We start from the raw sequence: 27,197 nt of genomic DNA on the forward strand, positions 1-27,197 counted from the left end.
ATATTATAAATGTAATTACTAGAACACAGCAAATTGTGCTAAAAAACATGATTGTTGAATTCGTTTTTTAATATGAATAAGATGTTACAAATTGTGTCCTACTGCCTACTTCCTATGCTTAAAATGACACTGCTATAAGGGCAAATACTTCATTATGCACATAGTTGCTTTTCTATAAAAAGAAATTCTACTGAGATACACATTTTCCATGATGCTTGTCTAACAATGAGCTGCAAAAGGGAAGTCTAGTGATTGTGTTTTCTATTGATGATAAGAAATGGGCCTGGGACAATGACCCAGAATTATGCAATGGAATCTTAGATCCATACTTCTCCACTACTGAGGTTGCAGATAGAGTCTTGGGTGGGTGACAGTCCTGCGCTTGTGTTGGATTAACGGCAGTGGCAGCGCATGGTCGGGACAGTGACATGCGGCTAGTAGTGTGAAGCTGTGCTAGAGAGTCGGCCACTGATGCGCAGTGAAGCAGGATACTTGAAGACCATGGTATGGGGCTCTAACAAGAGTAAGGGAGGAGCTAGAGGAGAAGAAAGTATGAGTTCAGCACCTTCAACCTTACAATCCTTGAGGCCTGATAGTTTATTATTATAACATTAAAATTATGATTTTATCACTCTCCCTCGAAAATAATTCCAGTGCCACTGGCTTGAGAGAAACAGCTGATGACCAGATGCATCCATTTCTGGACACGTGGTGGTGCATAGACCTAGTCAAGGTTCAAAGGGACCATGCAGTGAAAGATCAAGTGTGGAGATGCAGGGTGGCATTGATGCTGAACTGACACCTGCTGCCTGTTGAATATGCTGCATTGTGGAGAAAGGGGTCTCGAAGTTAAAGCCCAAGACTTTTTCCAAAGGGATTCACCGCAACCCACTTGTGGGAAATTACCAATCCTTTTACCCAGATAAAACATTCCAATTGGCCTCCAGAGCCCTCTGAACTCCATCCCAAAGAAATTCAGCTGCTGAGAATGTCTGATCTGTTACAAATTGACTTTGGGATAAGTCATGCAGGTTCAAAAACTGGCCACAGAGTCCACAGGGCGATTTAAAAAAAGAAAACAGGACCCCCGACCTCTGCAACCAAGAACACCCTGTCTCAAAGCAATGATGTCACAGTTTATTTTCTTACATTCGAGTAAATAGAGGGGAAATAAAAATTGATATTAGCGGTGAGACAGTATGTTCTCTGGTCGGGAACACAACTTTGGGAGCCAGATGTCATTATTGTCTGTGTAAATTTATGATTTCGCATCTGGACACCAGGCTGCAATGTATTTTGGTAATAAAGCATGTGATTTGTCACTTGAGGTACTGAAGAGGAACACTAGGCATTTTTTTTAAATGGAGGGGAGACTCCCTTTCCTTCCAACCTCTCCATGACCCTTTTCTTTTCCAGCACTAGGGTGAGGACAAATATGTTTGAGGAAGCTCAGATCATTGGGGCAGAGGAGGGAAGGAGTAGAGGTCAGGAAATGATGAGTCCACGCCCTCTTGTCATTCTTCCATAACATTGATCATGTTAGCAGAGTGATTCTTTGCTAATTTGCCATGACACATGTCCGCAATATCCACCGCAGACCTAGATGCGTCTGATGCAGAACGATGCCAGCTTCTTGACCGCAAGTTTACAAAGTTATGACTCTTGTTAAGGGGTCTGTTGACAAATGTAATAATACTCTCGGGACCAGGAGAAGAAAATGTGATCTTTCTTACAAAAATGACTGGCATTCCCTCTCAATGAATAATTACCTTATGCCTGCATGTGGGAAATCCCTAGCTAGTTCTTTGGCCACTAAAGATGGCATCTCATGCCAGAACTGCTCAGCCATCTTTTAAAGTTCTCTGACCCCGAATTGGAGCTAAGAGCTGAAACATCTGGTATTGTCTGACAAGAGATCAGCATCAAGTGTTTAACTGACTGAGCAATCTGCTGTGAACTGTAGGTCAAGAGTTGTAATCATGGTAAAACCTAACCACGCCTTGCAAGGCTGAAAATGTGAGTACCATAAAATTATCTCATGATAACATCTGTTATCCACAATATTTACAAACAAAAGAAAGGCACTTATGCCCTGAGTTCAAACTTGTTTCAATTATTATGTTTTACTGAAAATACTGCAGAGGAAGAATTTCATAAAAATATGGTGCAGGATGAAGTGTTTCATTAAAATTTATTGTTATCTCATTACAAGCCACTCTTGCAAGCCTTTTTTAGTTGCTAGTGTGCTTTTGGGCCTTACAGAGGGGCACTTATAGAGAGATCAAGTTTGGCAATGGCAGCTTACCCTGCATTGTTTTTTGTTTGCATGCTGGTATCCCCCCCCACCCCTTCCCGGGCCTTCAAGGCTGTAGGAGACGTCCATATAGGCCACAATGTTCTCTTTCGAATAATCTATGGCCACTCATTCCGGAGAAGTGTGGCTCACCGGTTAGAGGCGGCAGACCCAGAAGCAGAGGTCGGCCCGGGACCAGGGTTCAATTCCTGACGCGGCAGGGTACGGAACCAATGTCAGCGGGCTCGATAAATCTCGCTCGGTGCCTCTCTAAACCATGGGTCCCACGCTGCAACTCTGGGCAATAGCTTGCTTAATCTCCACAACGGCCCCCTCGCTGCCGGGGATGCCTGGCTTCACCTTGGGGATGCCCAATAGGGACCATCTCACAGGGAAAGCCAGGACGGGTTCCCCAGCGGTACACAGCGCCAAGAAACCCCGGGGTGAACGTGCGCTCTACAAATTCATACTAACATAACAACATAACATAACATTCCGAACGGGTGGCCAGACCCTTGGGTTAGTAACTCTGAAATAATAAAAATAGCCTTTTAGGGTGCATTGGTTATATTGCTTTGAGATCCCATTCTTTATCCCAACCAGACAAAATAAATCTCAATTTTCATCCAAATTACCTTTGTAGTTATGCCTGACCCCGAAATCCATCTTCTGCTACCTCTTGCTAAATACATGCCGTCAGTGGCACCGGGTTATGTTTTCTTAGATGTGGTTTGCACTTTACAAACATTCTACGGTTCCAAATATAACTAAAGCCGTACATACAGGATAGTTTTCTGTCCAAGATCACTAAGGTCTAGGCCTACCAGAAAGGGGATATTTTGCAGGCAATGGAGCAGAAGAGTAATTCTTTCCCAGTCCTGGGGCTTTTTGAGGGGCTCTATACTTCTGCTATCTATCTATCTATCTATCTATCTATCTATCTATCTATCTATCTATCTATCTATCTATCTCAGCAGGAGTATAGAGCCCCTCAAAAGTGCCAGCTGCTAATGTGCCATTTTGTTTCTTTTTCTAATGTACATATTTATAAACTTTGGAAAAGATTCTATCAAAAAGGGAATGAAAGTCCTGGTTGTAACTTAACATGCACAACACTCTGCGAACCACAGGTAGTAAATCAACCAATCAGTAATCTTATAAAGCGCGACTACTCACCCATAAGTAATTGCAGTGCTCTCAAACATTACAGTAAACTCTCTAAGCAGCTTTGCAAACCCTTAGCTAAGAAGTCAATTCTGAACTTTTAGCAGTAGTATACGATCGTTCCAATAAAAAGCAGACGCGATAAAATGATGGCGCCATTTTATGCCATTCATTTTTTTCATCTCTGAAAAGTTACGCGAAGGTAAGTCACCTCCCACACTTTGCCCGGTGTCCTGCCTGAGTACAGAGATACCTATGTTCCCGCGAGGGGGTTTAGCGTCTATTTAGGAACTCCTGTGTCAATACGGCTGGATCACTTATTTTCTGCAGCAGCCAGCTTCCATAAAGCTGCATTACTGCATGGAAAAATACAGGAGAGCCGAGGTCTTGGCAATTCGGAGATAAATGTTTGCCATGCAAGGTGACTGGCCAGGATGCCTTATTTCATGAATGGCCTGAGGAGGCCTGAGGTGACTCCAGGTAAATGAAAATCTCCAACCTCACTGAAATTACAGTTTGAAAAGGTTTGATGCCACTTATGCACCCTGAGCCCAAAGACACAGTTGTACATCCAGCGAGAGTTGTGTGTGTGTCTGGATGTGTGGTTGCATCTCGTATGAGAGTATATTTGTGTGTGTGTGTGTGTGTGTGTGTGGTTGTGTGTGTGTGTGGTTGTAACACCTATAACGGGGAAACACAGCACAGTTGTAAGTGGTTGTAAACCCTATGAGTGTGTGTTTGGTTGCAACTCATATAAGAGAACATGGTTGTGTGGTTGGTTGTAACTCTTGTAAGAGAGAGACAGAGTGTGTGTGACTGTTACTCATATGAGAGAGTTTTGCATGTGTGTATGGTAGTACATTTTTGAGAGAGTGTTTGCATGTGGTTGTACAATCTATGAGAGTGTGGGCTGTACCACCAAGGAGAGGGTGTTTGTGTGGTTGTGCCTCTCATAAGAGTGTGCATGTGTTTTTAACACATATCACAGACATTGTTGATGTGTGCATGCTTGTAAATCCTATGTGTGTGTGTTGTACCCTGAAAAGGAGTGAGGGGGTCTTGTGTGGGTGACTGTAACTGCTCTAAGGAAGAGAAAGAGAGAGTCTGTGTGTGTGGTTGTAACCCATACAAGAGAGTTTTCGAGTGGTCGATGCTTGACTGAGTTTGCCTCTGTGTGTGGTTGTTCCACCTGTGACACTGGGTATTTGTATGGTTATACCTCCTATGAGAGTTTGTTTTACTAAGAGGGAGAGGAAGAGGGAGAGGAAGAGGGAGAGAGGGAGAGAGGGAGAGGGAGAGAGAGAGAGAGAGAGAGAGAGAGAGAGAGAGAGAGAGAGAGAGTAGTTTTTTTTAAACTTCTATCAGAGAGAAGTTTGTGTGTGTTTCTATGGTTGTACTTCCTTATTCTCTATGAGTGAGTGGCTGTACCTCCTATAAGAGTTTGTGTGGTTCTAACTCCTAAACCAGAGAGACAGAGTGTGTATATATAATTGTACCTGCTACTAGAGAGAGTGCTGCTGTACGGTGATACATCCTTGAGAGAGTTTGTGTCTGGGGTTGTACCCCTATAAAAGGGTGTTAGTGTGGCTGTGCATCAAATGAATGTTTGTGTGGTGGTAGCAACTATAACAGAGAGAGATAGAATGGGTGCGTTTCTATTTGTCTCTCATAGGAGGCGCTGTGGATGTGTGTGCTTGTTTGTCTCTGACCACACACTCTATTGATGGTAAAAGGAATGTTTTCAGCAAAAGGAGAGAGAAGAGATCAGGGAGCAGAGGGGAAAGTTGAGCACAGTAGGTGACCTGAGCATCAGGGCCGGTCTCCATTACTATTTAAGGACTGTATAGACCTACAGTGGTATTTGGCGCGAATGGAAACTGAGCGGGCGGCGGGGTTTGGCAAGCCTTGTTATGAGCCAGATGTGATCCGTGTACATTCTCGCAGAGAAGGCCAGCCAAAAGTAAATCATCCGAAAGGAGGAGTGTCGCTCCGCGGGTTGCAGTTTTATTGTATACATACTGTACAGGGAACAGTAGTAGGTCGGTGGACAGGGGCCAACCCTCAGCCGCGCACTGGTGGAAAATCACTAGCAGGGTATGGCATATGGTCCTGAAGGGCTGCGCGCTGCTGCTAGGGCTGGCCTGGTCTGCGGTGCCCCTGCTGGGGGGGGGGGGTCCGAGGGGATCCTAGAGCACAGTGATCCTTCAGTGAACCATGGCTGCTGGTGCCCGTCCAGCACCTTATACAAGAAGTGCTGGAAATGTCTAACATTTTATGGATTTCCTGACTTCTTATAGGTGTAGAAATGACACTTTAGGTCCTTGTTCCAAGCACTGTAAAAGGATGCTGGCTTGGCACGTTTGTTCACGGAGGTGTTGCCTGCTTCCACATATACTGTTTCTTACCTCCCACCCCTGCAGCTGAAAGAAAGGACATCTGGGGCTGGAAAGAAGGGCAGATTCCAAGTCCTCTTGCACCGAATTAGCCAGTGTGCATTCCTGTAGGAGACAGAGTCAAAAATACACACAGATTAAAAAAAAAGGTCAACGCTAGGACTTAGATACAGGCGCTATACTATTTGGAGAATGTGAAGGACAATTAGGAAACTTACAGCTAGATTCATGAAAGGAAATTGCGCTCGCAAAGGGCCAGATTCTGAGAATCTGGCCCTTTGCAAGCGCAATTATTGCATTTGGGATTCATCATCCCAAATGCAAAAATCGCTATTTGCGAAATCGCATATTTGCGAGGAATCGCATTTAAGGAATCTCTATTAGAGATTTCTTAATGCAATTCATTAACCAATTTTAAATTGCGAATTCGCAATATTTGGCCGCTATTTACCACGAAGTCTGACTTCGTGGTAAATAGCGCATAAATAGATAAATGCACTTTAGTGCATTTTTCTCTGTTGAATGTTACACACACACATGTCCTTTGGACATGTGTGTGCGCAACACCTGTGTAAAATTGCATTTCAGGGGTGCTACAGGGTGTCCTTTGGACACCCCTGGCACCCTTGAAATCGGTATCTTATTTGCGATTAGCAATTTGTTAATCGCAAATAAGGAATACTCCACATTCATTCCTATGGCCCATAGGAATGAATGGGGAGTTATTCCTTATTTGCGATTAGCAATTTGCTAATCGCAAATAAGGAATGTGTAGGAATCGCAATTTATTTAGCGATTCCTACATGAATCCCATTTTGAAAGTCCTTAATAATCGCTATTAAGGACTCGCAAAACGGCTCTTTGATGAATCTAGCTGTAAAGCTCTAGATTGCAGGGTTAACATTCTCTGCTTCCATCTTCAACCTGATAGGCTGAGTGCTGTGATGGAAGTGAGCCTGACCTGGACATCTCTGAGGAACACTTTGAACTCTGTGCTTTTATGTATCTTACCACGACCACTCATAGTCGGGCGCCCATCCAGGCTACAGGTGGGTCATTGGGAGAAGGGTTAATGAAGGCAAATTTGAAGGTAGGCTGGCAAAGGAAAATTATGCGTAAAGGGATGGTTCTCAGCAGGAGATGAAAAACCTGTCAATGGAAGCCTTCCTCCCAGGATACAGGTTACTTTCCTATGCCGATCTTGTAGTTGATCATGACCTCGACACTGTGACCAAGAATGCATGACTTCCCGGTTGTATGACGTTACAATGCATGCTTTTACCGTGCATGCTGTTACAACGCAGGTTTTACTACGCATACCATTACAACGCATACCGCTTTGCGGTGCTGGATAGTGAATAGTTTAATTTACTATTCCAACTCCAGTCCCCGTGGACACTAGGGAAGGTGTTGGATAGTAAATTTAAATCTATTCCATATCCTAGAGCGCCCCCCAGCGCACTGCGTTGTAATGGTTTTCGTTGTAACACCTTCGTTGTAATAGCACTGCGTGGTAAAAGTTGCGTTGTAAAGGATGTTTCCTGACTTCCCCTGTCACAATTCTCTATTGGCTCATGGTGACCTCTTCAGCGCCTAGAGACCTAGAATTCTGTGCTTGCACTACAGACCACGCCCTGCGACGCTATGATATGTTATGTTCGTATTTGTAAAATGAAACATCTTCCAATTTCCCAGCCTCTTCGATTCGAGGGTTGTCGGGCTGTGCCCTGTCTTAATATTTTTGCAGTTCCGTCGCCCAAATTATGAGGCTAATCATCGAAAATCTTTGTGTACTCATGAGTTGGATGAGTAAGGACTGTCTGGGGGTGCATCTGAGCTTCTGTGATAGTAGAGTGCTTGGTATCCTGTTTTGTTAGAGAGAACATAGGCAGCTGTGGACTGTTTGGTTGGTGTTGGCGCGATGCGTTTTTTTGTGAGGGTGATGAATGAAGGCGGAATCACTGAGTGATGCTGGTGGCTGGGTTGGGTTTCTCATCAGTGCACCATCTGGTAAGGACAGTATGCTGTGTTTGTGAATCTACTGTCTGGTGAGTGCAGTACATGTAGCCTCCCTGCTGGCTCAGTGCACCATGGGAAGTACCTGGTAATCATGTTTTCTTATTTTTTTTAACAAGCAGGACCCTGATAGGTTGTGTGTGAGGGCAGTGCAGAACCCAACTGCCAGCACTTGAACTCTCGACTTCCATGCACTTTGGGTACATTCATTTTAAAAGGACAAAGGGGCGTGGCTGACCTTGCTGGGTGAGCTGAAAGGCATCTAAACGGGTTTGGACATTCCTTGCCAGTTTTGTGGAAGACCTGGCGATCTAGACGCTTTGGGGGCATTGGTGCTGGCTGTACCCCACAACCTAACAGGGACTGACAAAGCCAAAAGGATTGGTGTATTCGAAGGGTGTGCGGTTTTGTTGTAATGCCTGTAATGTTGCTGTATGATATATTTGCATGGATGCTTCCACAAATTAAACATATGCATGTAGTAATGTACACACGTACAAATGACATAGGAACTCGCACCGAGTAGGACAGAATGCATATGCATTTTACAAATGCACTCAGGTGGATAGATGGATTCATTCATGGATGGCTGGGTGGATGCATGCAAGGATGGTAGGAGTTATTAGCTGGATGGGTGAATCAGTATACATTCATATCCGGATGCATGCATGCCTGAATTAATGTTTTTGGTACAGTGTGTGATTAATGGGGTGTGCATTAAATGTGCAATGGCAGAATGATGTACAATCACTGTGTACTAGAGATGTGCTTTTTGAGTGATGGGGTGTGTTGGGCTATCAGTGTTCTATTGATGGGTGATGTGTAATTAGTATTTATGATGGAGGATGTGGAGGTGCTGTATTTCAGAATAAAACGGCTTGAGAAAACATATTTTTTCTCCAAGGATAGATTTAACGCCTTTGATATTTAACGAGCAGAGCGAGTAAATATCGCATAGATGATGTTCCTTTGAGAGAAGTGTACCTATGCAGTTGACAGGCTGACAAACTCAAGCGTGATTTTCTCACAACCCGCAACAAGGCCCTTAGTCCTCAATAAGTACCTATTATAACAAGCCTTGATCCCCATGCTCCGGAGTCAGTCACTCTGGCCGCTGCGCCACACCTCTCTCACAGTCTGGAGATGAAAAATAAGTCCCAGTGGCACCTCCTGTGCCCACTGGCACAAATGAAGCACTGTTCTTGATTACGAAAACGGAATGGCCCCATCCCTTGGGATACACAGTAAAAGAGGAGATGTTTATTATTATTATTATTCTGAGTTTTGTATAGCGCCTGGTTACCAATAGGCATCCCAGCGCTTATCAGAACATAACACTACTAAAAGAATACAGGGATTAAGCGGAGAACAAAAAGGTTTTTAAAAGTTTACGGAACCTGAGAAGACTGGCTTCCGAGCGCAGTTGTAGGGGCAATGAGTTCCACAAGGAGGCCACATTTATTGAAAACCTTCTGCCACCAGTTCTTGCCTTTTTCACCCTGCCAACCTGAAGGAGATGTTGGTGGTCAGAGCGAAGAGAGCGAGAGGCCTTGTAGGGCTGGACCATCACCTCCAGAATAGGTGGACCTACCCCGTGCAGAACTTTGTGGGCGATGCAGAGTGACTTGAATTTCACCCTGTCCCTCACAGGGAGCCAGTGCAGTGCCCTCAACGCCGGGCGGGCAGATTGACGCCTAGGGAGACCCGTCAAAAGCCTGGCAGCCGCGTTCTGCACTTGCTGCAGTCTATTCAGGGTAGATTCGGGTGCGCCCAGGAATAACGCATTGCTGAAATCCAGCCGCGAGATGATAAGTCCCTGGATGAGAAGCCTTCGAGTGGCCACTGGGAGCAAGGGCAGAATCTTCTGGGCTGAACGGAGCAGGCCAAAGCACACGCCAGCAGTCTTTTTGGCGTGGGTTTTAAACGATAGGTCCTGCTCCAGCCATACCCCCAAGCTCTTGATCTCCTGCTTGGGGGGGGGCATCGGTCCCAGACAGTCTGGCCAGCTGCTGGGGGACAAAGATGGAGAGGAGTTCCCCAGCAGCATCAGCTCCGTTTTGGAGCCATTTAACTTTAGGGCTGAGCTGCACATCCACGTGTAGATCTTTTCAAGACACGTGTGCAGCCGGTCGGGATGGTACGCCGACTGGGAAAGGCCTACCACCAGCTGAGTATCATCAGCGTAACTGATGATTTTAATACCCAGCGGCCGTACCACACTCTCCAGGGGGGCCATGTAAACATTGAATAAGGTAGGGCTCAATGAAGAGCCCTGTGGCACACCACATTGGAGAGGGGTAGAGGATGATTTCTCCTGGCCTTCCCACACCTCAAATGTACGACCTTCCAGGAAGGAGGCGAACCATTTGAGGGCCAAACCCATGACCCCCACCCCTGACAGCCGTTGGAGAAGCACCTGATGGTCCACGGTGTCAAAAGCAGCGCTGAGGTCCAGGAGGATCACTGCCACTGATCCCCCCGAATCCAGCATGCTCCTCGCATTCTCCACGACCGCCCAGCAGGGCGGTGTCGGTCCCCTGACCGGGGCGAAAACCCGTTTGGGAGTCGCCCAGGAGGGAATTGGCTTCCAAGAAGTTGGAAAGGCGGCTATTCACCAGCTTCTCAGCCACCTTACTGATACCCGGCAGCAAAGAGATAGGCCGAAAGTTGGCGAGATCGGCGGGATCGAGGTTAGGCTTTTTCAAAAGAGCCTTAACCACCGCCCCTTTCCAACTGGGGGGGACCACCCCATGGGCGAGAGACAGGTTTATCAAGTCCGTCACAGGGCCGACGATAGTGGATGACACCTGTTTAAGATATTTAATAGGTGCTGGGTCTTTCGGGGAGCCGCTCTTCATAGATCTCAGCACCGACAAGACTTCCTCCTTCGTGACTGGACCGAGGGAGGCCAGCTCCACCAATTGTAACTCAGGTTGAGAGCTGGGATTGTCCTCCAAAGAGGAGACCTCACCTAGCCGGGGAAGGGAAGCCAATATGTTGTCGATTTTGCTTTTAAAAAACGAGGCCAGTTCTGTGCATTTTTTGCGAGGGTCCTCGTGGAAAACCTGAGGATCGGGGGCATTGAGTAGCTCCTTAATGACCCTGAATGACTCTTTGGAAGAGTTGGCCGCAGAGCCAATGCGCTCTTCAAAGAATCCTGATTTTGCCACCCGAATAGCGGATTTATACCTGCTCAGGGCCGCACGATATTCTTTACGACTCGCCTCACTCCAGTCTCTCCTCCAGGACCGCTCTAGCCTCTTGCATCCTTTCCTCAGGGTTCTTAATTCTGATGAATACCAAGGTGCCGAGCCCACTCTCTTCCCCCTCGTAAGTTGTTTCTTTTTGGGTAGGAGAGTGTCCAGAGAATCCACGAGCCAGGTATGGAAGTTCGCGTCAGCGACTATCGGGTTAGCTCCCTGAGGGGGCTTCGTGGCCTCCAAGTGTGCCGCCCAGGTGTCAACTGGGAGCCTCGACCAGGCTCTCTCCAGGGTGTGAACCCGTGGGACCACCGCAGCTCGGCTGTCGAATTGCCATGACGCGGACACCAAATAATGGTCTGTCCAAGGTAGGGCAAGAGCCGGAGATGGAGTAAGATGGTCCAGATTAGAAAGTAAGGGATCAAGCAGGTGGCCCTTCTCATGGGTCGCGCCCGAGTTGGCCAAATTGATTCCAAAAGATTTGAGATCATCGAGCAAATCGACTCCTGTGGCATTAGCGGGGTCCTCAAGATGGATATTAAAATCTCCGAGAACAACAAAGTTGGCAGTTGAAGAGGCAAGAAGTGCAGTAATTTCCAAGAGAGAGTTAGGGAAACTACCCAAGGGTCCGGGAGGGCGATAGATCAACAAGCCTACCAAGACACTGTAGGTGACAACCGAAGGGAGAACTGTAAGCTCTCGCAATCAGTCACCCCTCCATTCTGAATCTTACAAGCGAGCGTGTCTCTGTAGAGAACTGCAGTTCCTCCTCCCCTCCCTTTAGGTCTATCAAGATGGAGTATGTGAAAGCCTGGGGGGAGTGCTCTGACCATGTCAGGGCCAGAGCTGGGGGAGAGCCAGGTCTCAGTGAGAAACAACACATCGAGCTCGTGGTTTAGGATAAGTGAATTGATTTCAATGGCATGGCTCGGCAAGGACCGGCAGTTTAGTAAAGCCATGGAAAGAACGGATTTCACAGCCACTGAATTGTGGCCGGAGGAACAAGCTCTACACGGTAAAAATGGAATGGTCCCCATCTGTGCAAATCTACAACTAGTAGGGTGGGGCGGACGTAAGGCGATAAGGGCGTCTCTCCCATATTGGAACCTGGTGGTGAAAGGCGTCAGTGAGTGGGGCATGGTGGCAGGCCCTAGGCACGCCTGGGCACGGACGGGCGCAGACGGGCAGGACTCTGGCACGACTCCGGCGCAGGTCCGGCGCGTCCGCTGCTCGCGCCCGCTGCGCAGAGCCATTAATGCCTGTTTTTATAGCGTTTGTCTATGGCCTCCCCAACCCAGCCCGACCCAAGATGGCCGCCAAAACCGGCGCCCAGCCCTCGGCGTCAACACTCAGCCGAGGGTGGGACCGGAGCTGCAGGGAGGGGGGAAAGATGATTTTTCAAGCGCTGCTGAGCGCTGGGGGGTCTCTACACACTGCTACAGCCTAAATAATGCAATTAGCAAGCACAATAATGGAGCAAAAACATGACACCTTTTGTGCATTACTAATATCCCCTCTGCTATCATGGGTTATAAAATTAGTTTATGCCTTAAACTTTTCACTTCTTACCTTTCCCTAAAACCATTGGCAGCTCAGTGAAATTCAGCCAATCAAGATTTAGAAAACCTATTGCTGAAGCAGATTTTGTGACTATTTGTCATGCTCCTGTAGTGGGACAAAGTGTGCACCCAGACAAACGTGGGATTCTTATTACACCTCTGCCTTTTCAACTGGACATGCCACTTTACAAGCTCGGAGAATGCCCATCTTATGGATGAAATGTCGACGATGAGAATTGGGGGCATGCGCATTAGCGCTGTACTTTTACACCTGATAAGGGGGTGTATGATTCATTCTGGTACTTTTTGTGAGCACAGAAAGTAAATGCATACTCGCCCTACTTTTGTCTGTTTTAACTCTTTCCGTGCTGATGACGGAACCGCTCCGTCATCAGCCGCGGTGGCGCTGTGCTGATGATGAAGCGGTTCCATCATGGCCCGCTTGCCGCGCCTGCGCGGATTCCGCGCCTGCGCTGGGTGTTCCATTGAGCGGGCGGGGCCATGACGGAACTGCTCCGTCATGAGCACAGCTCAACCGCGGCTGGTGACGGAGCGGTTTTGTCACCAGCATGTGAGTGCCGCGCGCCCCTCCCACCCCCTTAGCGCTGCGGCGGAATAGCCGCCACAGCGAAGGTGTTAAACCACCATCTTATTGGTCCCTGATGTGATCCACGAAGAAGGCGGCGTACACAGCATAGTGGTACATGGTGTGATGCACTAGAGAGTGGGGCCTGCAACTACTTGTATATTGTGTGAATGAGTGAGGAATGAGCCTGTCCACCATCAGCATTATGTGAACCGGTTAGAAGGAGCCATGTCCTTTGATTCGTATCCTGTGAGAACAGTGGATGAGGTAAATTGTCCATTGAACTGATCCATGGTTTGATGTAGGAAGAAGAGGACATGCTCCTGATTCAGGTTCAGTGTACAATGCCTCACTTCCCCCCCACTTATTATCACTGCACTCTGCAGCCCTCCATACACCCCTAGCTCCACTATTACACTGACATGGCCAGGCTGAACATGGAAGTCATATTCCTGTGCAGGGAAGAGCAATAGATGCTTAACGGTTGTATTTTGATGTAGTTCTAGGGGCAGTGCCTCCCATATGGTGTTGGGGCATTGCTCCACCTCATATTTTGGCCCTCATGACCCTCAATTAAATGTGAGCAAACTACCAAACATTTTAAAGTGTTTTGTATTCAGCCTTCAGCCACGGGCCGCCTGCAGTATCGACTGCCTGGGGGCGGGCACTGGAGAAGTCCGTGCGGCCCTGAGGGGTGGGGCTTAACAATGTTATTGACCGAAACCATAGTACTTGTCGTTGGAGTTAGTAGTCAGTGCACCTGGGCCCAAGTGCGCATGTCAGGGTAGACTGCTGCCTTTCTCTGGCCAGCCCGACATGCGCACTAGCGACCTCTCTCAGAGTCTCTCCACTTGTGCATTAGTGAGTCCGGGTGACTAAGCTGCAGCCTCCTGTCTCAGTAATGAGCGGTGAGGTTGCCTGCCTCGACCAATCCAGCCGCAGCTGTAACAGCAGGAGCAGCATCTGGATTAGTTTAGAGTCACATTAGTAATTAGAGGCCTCTGGTGCAGTGTGTTCACGTGAAGCAACACGAGGGTGGGAGGAGGCTCTCTCTCTGTGTCCCCCTCTCTCTCTTTTTCATGTGGCACGAAGAGAGACAGGCATTGGTTGCTGCTTCGTGCATTTGAAAGGAGCTTCCACACTTATGTTTAATAATTAGTGAGCTTGTGACAGTAGAAAATACACAGTATTATAAGTGCGTTCAGTAAATGTTATCGTTATTACCATTTGCATATCATTTTAAGCAACCATATATACTTTTGAAAACTTTTAAAAATTGTAAGTACAGTATTTGTCTGAAATAATTGTACTCATTTTCGGTTGTCAGTAGTACGTGTCCTTGTGAATAGGAGGGCCCCAAAGGCCTACAGTGACTATAGGTACAACATACACTCGTTCACGTCTCCAAACTCTTCTCCCAAGATGTCAGTAGCAGAAACTAATGCACTTGGGCCTGAAGCACACGTGATCCACTCCACACGATTCAGAACGGCTAGAGTGACCTCTTGCAGAGACCTGTGTGTGAACGCCGGGCACAGTTTAACGTTTCGGCAGTCATAGCCATTCATGCTTCATTTGCCGATAAAAAAAACACATACCATTCAGTTTGGTGATAATAATGAAATGTTATCAGTGATTGAACACAGAGAACTCACCAGACTGTAATAGCTTTTATTGAAACAACTAAAAATTACTTTCTCAGATGATAGAATGAGCCAACACATTACTTCGGATGGTAGCAATAGTATGTTCAGGTACTTGGAAAATGCCACACTGCACTTCAGAAATATAGTGTTAGATTGTACTTCTCAACCAGCAGTCAATGTAGGCAGTCTTGATTGCGTTATATGTATTGTACTGCACTGTAACATTTAGATAGCACTCACTAACCACAACAGGGGTGCTGAAGCACTTGCCTATATGGGTAGTGAATGGAGTCCCAGCAGGATCAGGATGGGGTGATTTGGTCATATTTCTTCATCACCTGAGTGAGATGTAAAGTACCTTGCAGGGTTTCCTATTGCATTTTAATGTTTATTCCTTGCTGTCTCGTGTCCAGTCTGGCAAATCACAATACCTTGTATTTCCTCAGTAGATTTCATTTGTTAAGGTATACCAATAAATAGATCTGTGAGGTGCTCACTGCATTATTTCGAATTCTGTTATGAAGTTCTCTGGTTATACTGAATAAGCAGCTACCTACGTCAGTATCATATGAAATCTCTTTACTGATGTCAGAACTAAACTTTCACAACTGCTGCTTTATTAACCATCTTGCTTTCTCAGGTTTGCCTGAAAATGCACCTTTTAGACACTTTTTTTTCAAAATTATGTCAGGGGACAGAACCCCGGAAACCTCTTTACGGCAGCTATGCTCGCCACAGAGCACTTGTCCTGAACTTTTAGGCCCACCGCTTTCAAATGTCACCATCCGCCACTCCCTAGTATTCATCTTCACTCCGTATAATAATGTTTTAACCTCATCGTTGCGGCGCATATTTTTGGCTACGCGGCTTTTTTCAAAGAGCCGCGTTAGATGACGAGCTCAGCTCGTCATCCGCACACGCCCTCCTGTGGCTGATGACGAGCTGAGCTCGTCATCAGCATCGAAGGGGTTAATGGTTTGCAGATTTTCTTACATTGTACTTAAATTTGTGAAGTAAACAGCTCTCCACACTCAGCGAGAAGACAGTCATAAGATTGTTTTTAAAATGTAACCTTTGAGATTCTTCAGACACTCACCACATGTTAAAGATTTATCTCTAACATTTGATTCTGCTTTGTAAGTTTATGGATTGATTACCTGAATTAAAAGAGGAGTTTTGTGTAGAGCACATTGCATAGTGAATCTCCTCTAGTGGCTGTGTATTTTGGCAGATTTGTGAACAGAGGCGCAGAGAGAACATTGAATTTACCCAGGGTCGCACATTTAGTTCAACCGAAGTAGTTGTATATTAGAACCTAGGGCCATATTACCAACGTTAAGCGATATTTCTCGCTAACGATGCTTAGCAACGAATTTTTTAACGCTAAGTATCGCCGGAAATTATCGCAGAGATAACTTGCTATTAGCAAGGTTTATCTCAGAAGTGATAAAAATCCTCACGCTAACTGCCAATTGAGAGATTATCGCTGGAAAACCAACGATAATCTCTCAAAGTTTGGCGTTAGCTTGATGATAGGGGCTCACAAACTTAGCCATGATATCCACCTTCCATAGGATATCATGGCTAAGTCAGGAAAATATCAGGTGTAAAAAAAGCAGTGCTAACCGGGGTTAGCGCTGCTATTTTTTATCACTAACAGTGTTAGCGAAATCCTTGATAATAGGAGAAATGTCGCTTAACAACATTTCTCCTATTATTTTTCTCTGGTACGCCCCCTTTGCATCTCATTAGAGATGCAAGGGGAAGCGTAGAGAAAAAGGGTGCTAACATGCAAATTTGCGTGTTAGCACCCTGTTGCTGATAGGGAGATAATTTTATCTCCACTTTCTTGGCTTTTAAATCCAAAAAAGCGGAGATAAATCCCTTGATAATATGCCCCCTAGTTCTCCTAGTGCTATAGCATTTAAATTATACACTGAACCACCCATTCCTCCTATGGCCTTTTTGTAAGTGTTTTTAATAAAAGATTAATGATACTTTTTTAAATAGCCATTGCAATAAATGTAATTAAATACATAACATAAACACTTTAAAATCAAATAAATCTATAAGAAACATGTAAGATATGCTGTGAAGTCAAGTAAATTTAAAACTTAAAATACTGCAGCTCTATAAAATAATGTGTCATGAGACCAGCCGTTTCCCCAACATGTATCCTAACACCCCAGCGTTTTGCCGGCGAAAAGGGACTTTTCCTACACATTTTGTGGGAAAGCATGCTCTAACAGATGTGTTGGAAGGAAATCCTAGGACACATCAGAGGCACTTTGGGATACTCCATCACGCACCACACTCCTAGGCATTCTACCCTCCACCATGAAGGGAGTGACGAAAGAGGATAAGACACTCATCTACCACATGAGAGGGGGAGCTAAGCGACTCATCGCACCCAACTGGAATTAGAAAGAGCCCCCATCAGAGGTGCACTGGTTTTATAAAATGTCAGGTGCTTGCCATGGAAAGAATTACATACACACTCACTCATTCACACAATCAATTTACCAAAGTGTGGGAACCACTAATAAATTGCATGGCGAGATTGGAATTCCGCAGCATTCAACCTCAGCGGCTCCAGGCCTTTCAGCTTTTTTGTGAAGCGACACAATAGCATACCTGAACCTCCCTGGCCTCCCCATGGTCTCTCCCGCTGCTCGACACTGTCGGACAGGTCCCAGCGCGGTCCCCTCCACTTTGTCATTGACGGCGGCCAGGAGAGAAGCGCATGCCTCTCCTTGGCCCGCCCCTGCATTCTCCCATTTTACCTCTAGGAGAACTCCTCAGACCTTCCCCACCCACGCCTAATAAGAGGCGCAATCCAGCTGTCCCCCAACGCATGGGCAATACTATGCATATAATAAAACTCCTCTTCCCTCCTCCCATTTCTTTCCCCATCTTTCCCATTTCTTTCCCTGGCTTTCTTCCTCTTTCTGTACTTTCCAGTTATTGTTATTACTGTTTATACTGCGTTGTTCCAGAAGCAGCGCACGCCAGCTCGGCGACACCCAACACACTCTCCATTCATGAGATCTCGCAGCACATGGCTGCTGTGGCCAAGACTGTTTAATGTGCTCGTTTTCTAACTGAAATGTGTATGTTATTGAAAATTTAATAAAAAGATTTATACCAAAAACATCTGTAGCTCTTCCATTTTACACCAGTTATTTGGGCTTACAAAATGGAGTCTCGTCGCCTATATGCAATTCATTGTGTAGGCCCGCTGCCGGGCTGAATTCTGGGAGGTGTTTGGATTGTACCAGTGCCCATTTCTATAAGCATTTAAAAGGCCGCAGGAATGCAGCCTGTAATTATTTTCACTTCTACGGTATTGTTGAACACGGCCTACAGCGCACTGTAATATTGTGTTTTTTCTGGGAACATTCTTTTTCTTTTGTAGTTTGTGAATCCGCCCCTTGCATGTATTTCTGTTCTGAATCAGCAAGGGAAGAGCATAGAAGCACGCCCCCCTCCCCCCCGTCGTCCCCCACCCTCACCCCTCCATTGCAATCCCTCGCCAAATCTGTGTAACTGCCTTTGCAGAAATTATGCGAAATGGTAAAAAAAGTATGCAAGTTTATACATTATTATACCAGTGATATAACACAAAATGATTTCGTCCCTGAGGAATATTAGGGTCCTATGGGTCTCTTATATTTTAGAGATATTCATTGGCTGATTAGGGGTGCCCCCGGAAGAATTGGGGCGCCCCAGTACCACAGGGGCTGCAGGGACCAGTGTTACACCCCTGTATTACAGGAAATGTTGGTCTGGCCTTTTACACAATTTATTAGTGCAAAAATGTATCCTCACACGGATCTAAGTTAAAATGTAGCTCTAAATAAATAGCGCAAAATTGTATTTTATGCCAACAGAAGCTCAACGTTCGGTTTGTGCGCATGTTTCATGCCTCTTGCGACAGGGTTTTTACCCCCCAAAAATCGCAATGATGCGATGTGACATAGTGGAGTTATCTGGGGCATTTAGTTTCGTGTAACAAGCGTAATACAATATTCCGAAATTTATTTAGGATTACGCCAGTATAAATTACATTTCACCTGAGCATAGATCATGGGCATAATTTTGCCGTTTCAAGCAGAATGCGAAGTACTTGTGTAAAAGGAAGACCAGGTCCAGACACCACTACTCGAAGGTGAAATAAAACTTGTTGTGGACAGCCAGGATAAGGCCGCAAAGTGACCAGTGTGATTTAGGCCAGTGCCTTAGCGAAAGTGATGTTTTCGGTTTTAACACTCCTACATGTGAACCGCTTGCTCGTGTGTCAGCTTCATCTATTCATAGTTTTCCGTGCAAAACTATGTGCAAGTGGTGATAACGCGAGCAGAAGAAATGCAAAACTCGGGCAAGGTTATTCCCCATTTATTTGCACTAATGTTTAAATTGATGAAAATCTGACATATTTGCACTGGGACGTTTTTGTGACCAGTATTTACACGAGTTCTAGTGACTGGGTTAGAAGAGTATTTAAGATTCTAGATGTGAAAGGGTATTAGAAAGATGGCAATAGTTGCAGACGTTACATCTACACCAACTGACCATTGAAAAAATATGATATTTTGGACAAATCCGCGCATAATTCTAGTGGCACAAGTACAGTTTGTATAATTTGAAAATGTGGGGGCAAAATCGCACTGATGTAAACTATGTAATCTCTGGAAGGTGGCTCCTGGGCAGACCTCACTGATTTGTTTTCTCCCAAAATGCTGACTCACAGCTTCACCTCCCTGGTAGCACTATAATCTCACCAGGCCTGATTTACATATGCCTGGTAATGGATAATCTGCCATGAAACTGGCAGATTCTGTATCCACGCCTTCCCATTTGGTGTTAGATGCTAGCTGCAGAAACTCCTTGGCATCCATTTTACCAGTGGGCACGGGAAACTGTTCCAGAAATGGTCACAGTTCAACTTCTCCATTTAAACTGGCTGACCCACCACCAAGTCTGGTGGAATTAGCTCAGTAAAAAGGCTGGCTAACTTGTATAAGATGTGATAGCATCCCTAACAGCCTTGGAAACACAAGTGCTTAATTTTAGGCCGGGGTTTTCCGGTGCTAAGCACCAGCACTTAATTGGTTTCCGGTGCTCCACCCTGGCACCTAATTGTCAACACAATACTTAGAACAGTCCACCACATGGTGGCGCTGCTCATCTAAGTTAGAGATGAGCAGAACAAGGGTAGTTTAGGAATACAATATACATTAAAATTGCTAATACCTGCCTCCCTAGCCATTCCTTTTGCTTTGGGGACCTGGAATAATCTGAACTGTCGCATTTACATCCGAGAGAGATGGTTAGTAGTTGTTTTGGAAGCGATGACAAGGGCGATGAGTGGTGCAGGCTGCATTGGCCTCCTGGTCAGAGCCCTGTCACTTAATGGTTTACAAATTAAGCACGAGCACCCCAGCACTTTAAGGAGAGGAGGTATATGTGCACTGTTAGTGTAACTATCCCTGGGGTGTACATTTCCGGTGCCCACATTGTGTGTGTAAAATGCACTGTCAGCGGTTGCCTCCTCTCCCAAAATGGTTTCTTCCACAGCGAATACATATACTTTGCTGGAAAAATCTCCACAGACAGACAGGGTAGGAGTTTCCTTAGCCGCAGTAACTGCCCAAAACAACAGAGGGAATTTCCTTCTGCTAAACTGTCAGTGAGGTCACCTGTTTGCTGAGCCTGTCTCTGTTCCCAGAATCCCACGGCTGCTCCTGTATCTCTGGCTGCTCAAAGGGCTTTAGAATGGCCCTGACAGGCACACACAAAGCATCCAAAATGTAAATAAACCATTGCAGAGGTGTCAGGCAGTGTTACCCAGAACTCACAAAACGGGTCCTATTATCGTAGGGATAAAGAAAAATAAATAGCTAAGGAAAATGCAATGGAATGTATTAAAATCGAGGCAAATGCTCGTAAAAATGGCAGCCAGGGCTCTTCTCGCCACCTGCTCTTGTTTGGCGACTGGCTCAAACCCAAGACCACATATATTGGGGCTATTTTCTCAGATCACTCTTTAGTTATAAAACAGTCCCTGCTACCCCCAGCAGAGGGTTTTATTGTGCTGCAACAATGGGAGGGTTTGCTCTGGTTACAGCCCTGCCAGCCCCCAACGCCGGATGCCCATTGAGGGCCCTAAAGCAAAGACATGACTTCAGCTTGGTCATCACAGTAAAATTCACAGTGTGGACTGTGCAAAAGAAGGAGCTCGTATTCTCCCTCAATTATTAACAGCTTGATTTATTCCTTTCTCTTCAGCCCCCCATGTGCTAGCATGTGGTGTAAGCTCTATGCCGTGTTATGTTGTTATGTTATGTTAGTATGAATTTGTAGAGCGCACGTTCACCCCAGGGTTTCTTGGCGCTGTGTGCCACTGGGGAACCCGTCCTGGCTTTCCCTGCGAGATGGTCCCTATTGGGCATCCCCAAGGTGAAGCCAGGCATCCCCGGCAGCGAGGGGGCCGTTGTGGAGATTAAGCAAACTATTGACCAGAGTTGCAGCGTGGGACCCATGGTTAGAGAGGCACCGAGGCGAGATTTTTCGAGCCCGCAGACATTGGTTCCGTGCATCTAAGGTTTGTGTTATCCCCTCACACGTAGTCACAGTCGCAGTGTTCAGGCTGTAGCAGCTCCAGGACGGCTTCTATTGCAGGTTCGATGAAGTCCATCAAGGTAGACAACATCATAGTTTGAAACTTATTTGATGGGCACACCAGATCTTCTCCCAGGGTGGACTCATCAACAATAAAATGTAGGTGTCGCTCTTCAGGGAAGCCGCCTCAATGAATCTAGTCCTTCTTCTCTTACCATGAGGCTGTCTTCTGCCATCTTGAACTTTCTTTTGGGACTGCCCTGCTTACCAGCACGACTCAGACCTCCGGCCACCTTCCCAACCGTGGGAGAGGCGGCCCCGCTTCGAAACATCTTAGTGGTATTGCATTAATGAGAGATGGCCGGAGGCCCTCATTCTGACACTTTCCAGGTCAATCAAAAAATTAAAGTAATAAAATAAAAACACTTAGGAATGAGCAGCACCTCCAGATTGCCTTTGGGCCTAAGAGCTCGGGTCCTTCCGTTGGAATCTATGCACAACTCTCAAGTTTCCGGGTCCATGTGTGATCAGCTCATCCAGTACTGTTTTTTTGCTCTGCATGTTGAGTCTTGAAGCTCTGACCTATAAATGGTATAAACAAGAATACAAGTCCCATGATGCAATACAAAAACCTTGACAGAAAGAGCTACTCCTGCATGGACCTGGGAAAGTTGAGAGCTCTTCCAAGGCCACTGGACTACGGTAATGCCCTGTGTGCCAAGAGGCTGTGTGTGCTTGTTGATGAAAGCCCAACTAATCCAAAATGCAACAACTGCTTAATGAATCGTTCACTTCAGGCATATGAGCTGCAGCCTGTACAATCTGCACTAGCTGCCTGTGATCTTCTGCTTCAGTTGTTTGTTTCTTCCATAGGTCCCTGTGTTTGCAGTTTTTGTTTGATGCTCCTTTCGGATGATGCATACATTTCTATGCCACTATCTGTGTGTTTTTCAAGCAATGGTGTTACTCCCTATAATGGAAGGGTGCACCTTTTTCATAGGTTCAGAACTTCATCCTACATTCTCTGGGACTCAAGGGTGGTCTGGTACTGGTCGTGTCTCCTGTATGGCAATAATGGGGTTTCATCTCCATTGTAGTGCATATGGTTTTGCAGTATAGTTCAGTGCTTTGAAATAGCCATAAAGGGACTTGCAACGCCATCTTATACACCTTTGTAAGGCAATCAATAAAGAGGTTTTAGAATACGTTTATACTGTGTAAATGCGTCCTATTTTTATTTTTTTTATTTATTTTTATTAGTTTTTCCCCTTTTATGCATGGAATGCACAATGCATCCTTAGAGATGTTAAATAGACTCACACTAGATGCCCTGTCTGAGCACAAGGAGGGCCTGAGGAACCCCTCAGCTTCCATAGCACGCCAGAAGCTCAATCTTAATTCACCTCAAAGTCCTCAATATCTCATCAAACAGTAAGCAGGAGAGAATTCCCCAATAAACGACCAGCAGAAAGTCTAATGAGTCTCCATTGCACACCAGGGAGCAGATCTGGACTTGTTAGGAATTCTTGTGAGGATCATGGTTTGTGGTGACCCCAGATGGTCAGAATTACCAATACCAGACAGAATCTCCAAATACAATTCCTGCTAATAAGAGCTAGAGTAGACCCCCTCAGAATGGGGAATAACTGTGCAGAGTCAGATTAACTGGTCAGAATTCCATATGATATTCCTAACTCCACTGGATTTATCTCAGACATTTACAACGTCCTTCAAGCAGAGTTTGTGAAGTGGAGGCTTGTAAGGGGGGTGGAGAGTGGAGGACAATGTTGACTGTCAGAGGAAAGTTGCTTGGGTGAGGGTTGGGTGTTTTGTTTGAAGAATGGTTCTGGGCTGTAATACAGCCTGTTCCCAATATGATTTTACTGTCCAGATTTTCTGGCAGGAGCATTGGGCCCAGTGTTCCCACACTGGGAGCTCCAGGCACAGGGACACTGGCCCACATATGGTTGAGTGAAATGGAATTTCAAACAGGAATTCCACTTCTTTTAGGCTATTTAAATATTAGATAAATGAAACTGAATAAATGGGGGGTCCAGACTGCTGCTAAAACTGCTTCTACGTATACATGTGTGTGTCTTGTCTTGTCTTGTAAAGAGCACTGCTACCCGGAGGCATCCTGGCGCTATATATGTATACCTAAAGAAATTTCTTTTATTCAATGGTACATTGGGCAGGACTAAAAATCAAAGAAAGGATGAATCTGAGAGTTATACTCAGTCATTCTTTTAAGTACCAACATGTTTCAGGCCCTAAGTTAGCCTTCAATGGGTTTCGGACCTTCATCAGGGCGACGGAGATTGCGCCTCTAACTTCTGTTTGTCCATTTATACGGAGGTAAGAGTAAGTCTTACCTTCAAAATTAGTTGGTATGTCTTAATACCTATAAGGATATAAACGAGAACATGTTTCACAGTGACCAAAAATGAGTATGTATGTAGTCATATGTACAAAGCATGCTTAAATGAATACACAGCTGCTCATCAATTCAGGGTGGGATGAGTCAGCCTATGGTGAAGCATGCCACAAAAGTGTGAGGAGGCTTTCTCTTCCATTATAACCACAACTGGTTCCCTTGGACGCTTGTGTCATCAGTAGGGACAATAGGATACACCATTGTATTTTGTGTGTGTTTTATAGTTGATAATTATGGAAGCCGTGGAAAAATAGGAAAAAAACCTCTTTCTGAGTTATCCTATTATATGAATATTAGAACATTCTACCAACTATGGGCAGAATGGCCTAATTAATTAAAAGAAGATGAGGGGAAATGCTGATATTGTGAGTAGGATATGCTGCAGATATCTGCAGTTCTATAAGTTACACATGAAAATATCTGATCTTTATGGTCTGACTCTTGATCCTCTTAAGTCGAGCTCCCAACATTTACATTAATTTTGTGATTATCCAACTTTAATTTAGACATGGCAGGATGAAAAGCTAGTCAATCGAACCATTTATTGATTCTTGGCAAATTTCTTTATCTCCCTGCGCCTCATTTCACCCATTAGCATCAGGAATTATAACAGCATGGATCCTGACTCTCAAATGAAGGACACATTAGTGGACTTATTGTTGGCTGTTAACTGGCAAATAAATACTTCTAATTGGAAAAAAATGCAGACAAAAATTATTTTTAAGATTGGTGAAATTGGGTGTGTCACAACTGTTGATTAGGCATCTTTACAATCAGGCAGTAACATGATATTCTGTGGTCACCCTAGATTAACTTTTCATCTAAATCTTTACATGGCACAAAGGATTTTACTAAGTCTTTATTTGACGAGGTTCTGACACCTCCTTGAAGTCTTTAATTAATTAATTAATTGTGGGTTTGTAATGCGCTAGAATCAACTCCCGAAGGAGTATCTCTGCGCAGTAGACCGCTGGGGAACCCGTCCTGGCTTTCCCTGTGAGATGGTCCCTACTGGGTATCTCCAAGGTGAAACCAGGCATCCCCGGCGTATGTGGGGGGGCCGTTGTGAAGATGAGGCAAGCTAATGCCCAGAGTTGCCAAGTGTGATCCCTGGTTAGAGTAGGCACGAGGCGAGAATTATCGAGTCCGCTGACCCTGGTCCACAACCCTGCCGCGTCGGGAATTGAACCCTTGTCCCGGGCCGTTCTCTGCTCTCGGGTCTGCCGCCTCTAACCAGTGAGCCACACCACTCCACTCTGTAAGAGCTTTACTTACATTTCGTATGAGGTTTATATCAAACTATACATATTTTGTTTCAGATAGTGGCAAATCAGTTAAAAGTTTTTATCATTTTTATTTTTCATGGGTAAAGATGTTACTTTCCTTAAACAACGTTACTCCTCTGCCTATACTTTTTCTTTTCCGCTTCCATTTTCTTTTCAATCATTAACATAATTAATATGAAATGTTGATTTAATTTTTTAGAAGTTGTTGTTTAGAATTATTATTTTAGCTTAGATTCATGGTTTTATTTGTCTGCTTTTATGATGAAATTAAACTCTTCAAATTTAATGCGAGCAGTAAGTTTGTGTATATGTAACTTGTTAATGAGTTGAAGTATGCGGTGTAACGATGCTCATGTCATTTCTGACACAGACCTGGGATGATGAGCTGGAGCGTTCTTCCGAAGCCTGGGCTCAGGAGTGCAAATGGGAGCATGGACCAGCCGGCCTCCTCATGTCCATTGGCCAAAACCTCGCAGTCCATTGGGGCAGGTAAGACTTTAAACCTTTAATAAGGACTTTCACTGAAACACAAAGCAAATCATGTGGAAGAGTAAATTAAAGGATGAAAGCGGAATCCGCTAGTATAGTAGTCTGGATGTTAAAGGCTTTACTTAACCCCTTCCACGCTGATGACGAGCTGGGCTCGTCATGGCGTAGCCTCCTCGCACGCTGATGACGAGCCCAGCTCGTCACGTAAAGTGCGTTTTTAAAAATCTCAGCGTGCGAGCGGAATTCTGCTAGCGCGCATGAGGTTAAGGTGTTTAAAATGGAAATTGGATTCCACCTAGGAACTGAATGCAAAACATCCTATGCATTTACTATATCATGTGTTGATCTCACTGATACTCATGAATGGTTTGTTTAATTAACTGGATGATACAAGCCAACATTATGACCATACGTATATATGTGTACACAACTGCGTCCAGTCTCACACTCTGTTTACACTTCGTGATTCATAACAGTGATATATGCCACACCAAGTTTGAATCATGTTTTTGAACCTCACCATCACCTCCCGTATGAGACATACTACATCCAACACTTTTCCAACCAAGCACCCCAAAAGGGCACTCAGGAATCAAATGCAGATGGGAGTGCTTCATGGCCTTGGTAGATTTATGAGGCGACATACAAATGCTACCATATAATACAAAACAGTGCTTGGTTTTAGTGTGTTGCCTATGTTCACTGATGTGGGCGTGCGGACAGTGAGCATGCCTTTCAGATTTTCAAATTAAATGGCCAAGCACTGAACCAATCTCGGGATTTTCTACAATATAAAGAGTCACAGGTTGCTTTGACCCTTTTGGGAGCTGATTGGTGAGGGGATTTTGTCTGGAGACAGTGTCTCCATTCATTAGCTTGTTGTTGATATCCAGTTGCATCTTAGAGTTTCATCCTTAGTTGAAGTCCACCATCTGAAGAGTTGCCTCTCTGGATGAAAGCATCTTCATCAAAATGTTGCTTCAAAACACATTTTTGTAATTTTTCCAGGGAATCCCATTTGTATATGTAAGACATGGCTTGCGCTATTGGCTAAATATATTATTGTTGCCACTGTTGGTGTTTCCTTTGTGTCCAAACTCTCCCTTTGCTTGCTCATTCCCCAAATTTCCAATTGCCCCCAATGCCAGGTCATACTTTTGAGAAGGATTCAGGCTGTTCTTTGTGTGGGGATGTTTACGCTTGGTTGTTGCAGAGTTGGGCTTGTCATTTGTTGATGGGGCAAGCATGCGTTCATTGAGGTCTTCACCTACCTCTAAAGACTTCCTTTGAATAGAATACAGTAGAATTGAATAGAAAAGTGGCATCCTTTTAAAAAAAACATATGATGTTGCGATTGCAAGGAATGCTGTAATGCAAATGAATGAAAATTAGGATATTGAAAAAACAGACGTGGGCATAGAAAAAAAAGCATGGAAATGACAGAATCTTAGAATATTGGTACACAGCCATTTTGCAGTCCATTGGGCAGATAAACAAATGATCATAAAAT

The 27,197-nt window shown here is 45.2% G+C and overlaps 1 protein-coding gene across 1 annotated transcript in view; it reads left to right on the forward strand.

Annotated features, from left to right (window-relative positions):
- CRISPLD2 (cysteine rich secretory protein LCCL domain containing 2) overlaps positions 1-27,197 on the forward strand; it is a 173,078-nt gene that overhangs the window by 40,904 nt on the left and 104,977 nt on the right. The window contains exon 3 of the mRNA XM_086945849.1: positions 25,569-25,687. Coding sequence (XP_086801975.1) covers positions 25,569-25,687 — 119 coding nt within the window. The remainder of the gene's footprint in view (positions 1-25,568; positions 25,688-27,197) is intronic.

Source organism: Lissotriton vulgaris, chromosome 12 (assembly GCF_964263255.1).
Source record: "Lissotriton vulgaris chromosome 12, aLisVul1.2, whole genome shotgun sequence".
Classification (NCBI taxonomy): Eukaryota; Metazoa; Chordata; class Amphibia; order Caudata; family Salamandridae; genus Lissotriton; species Lissotriton vulgaris.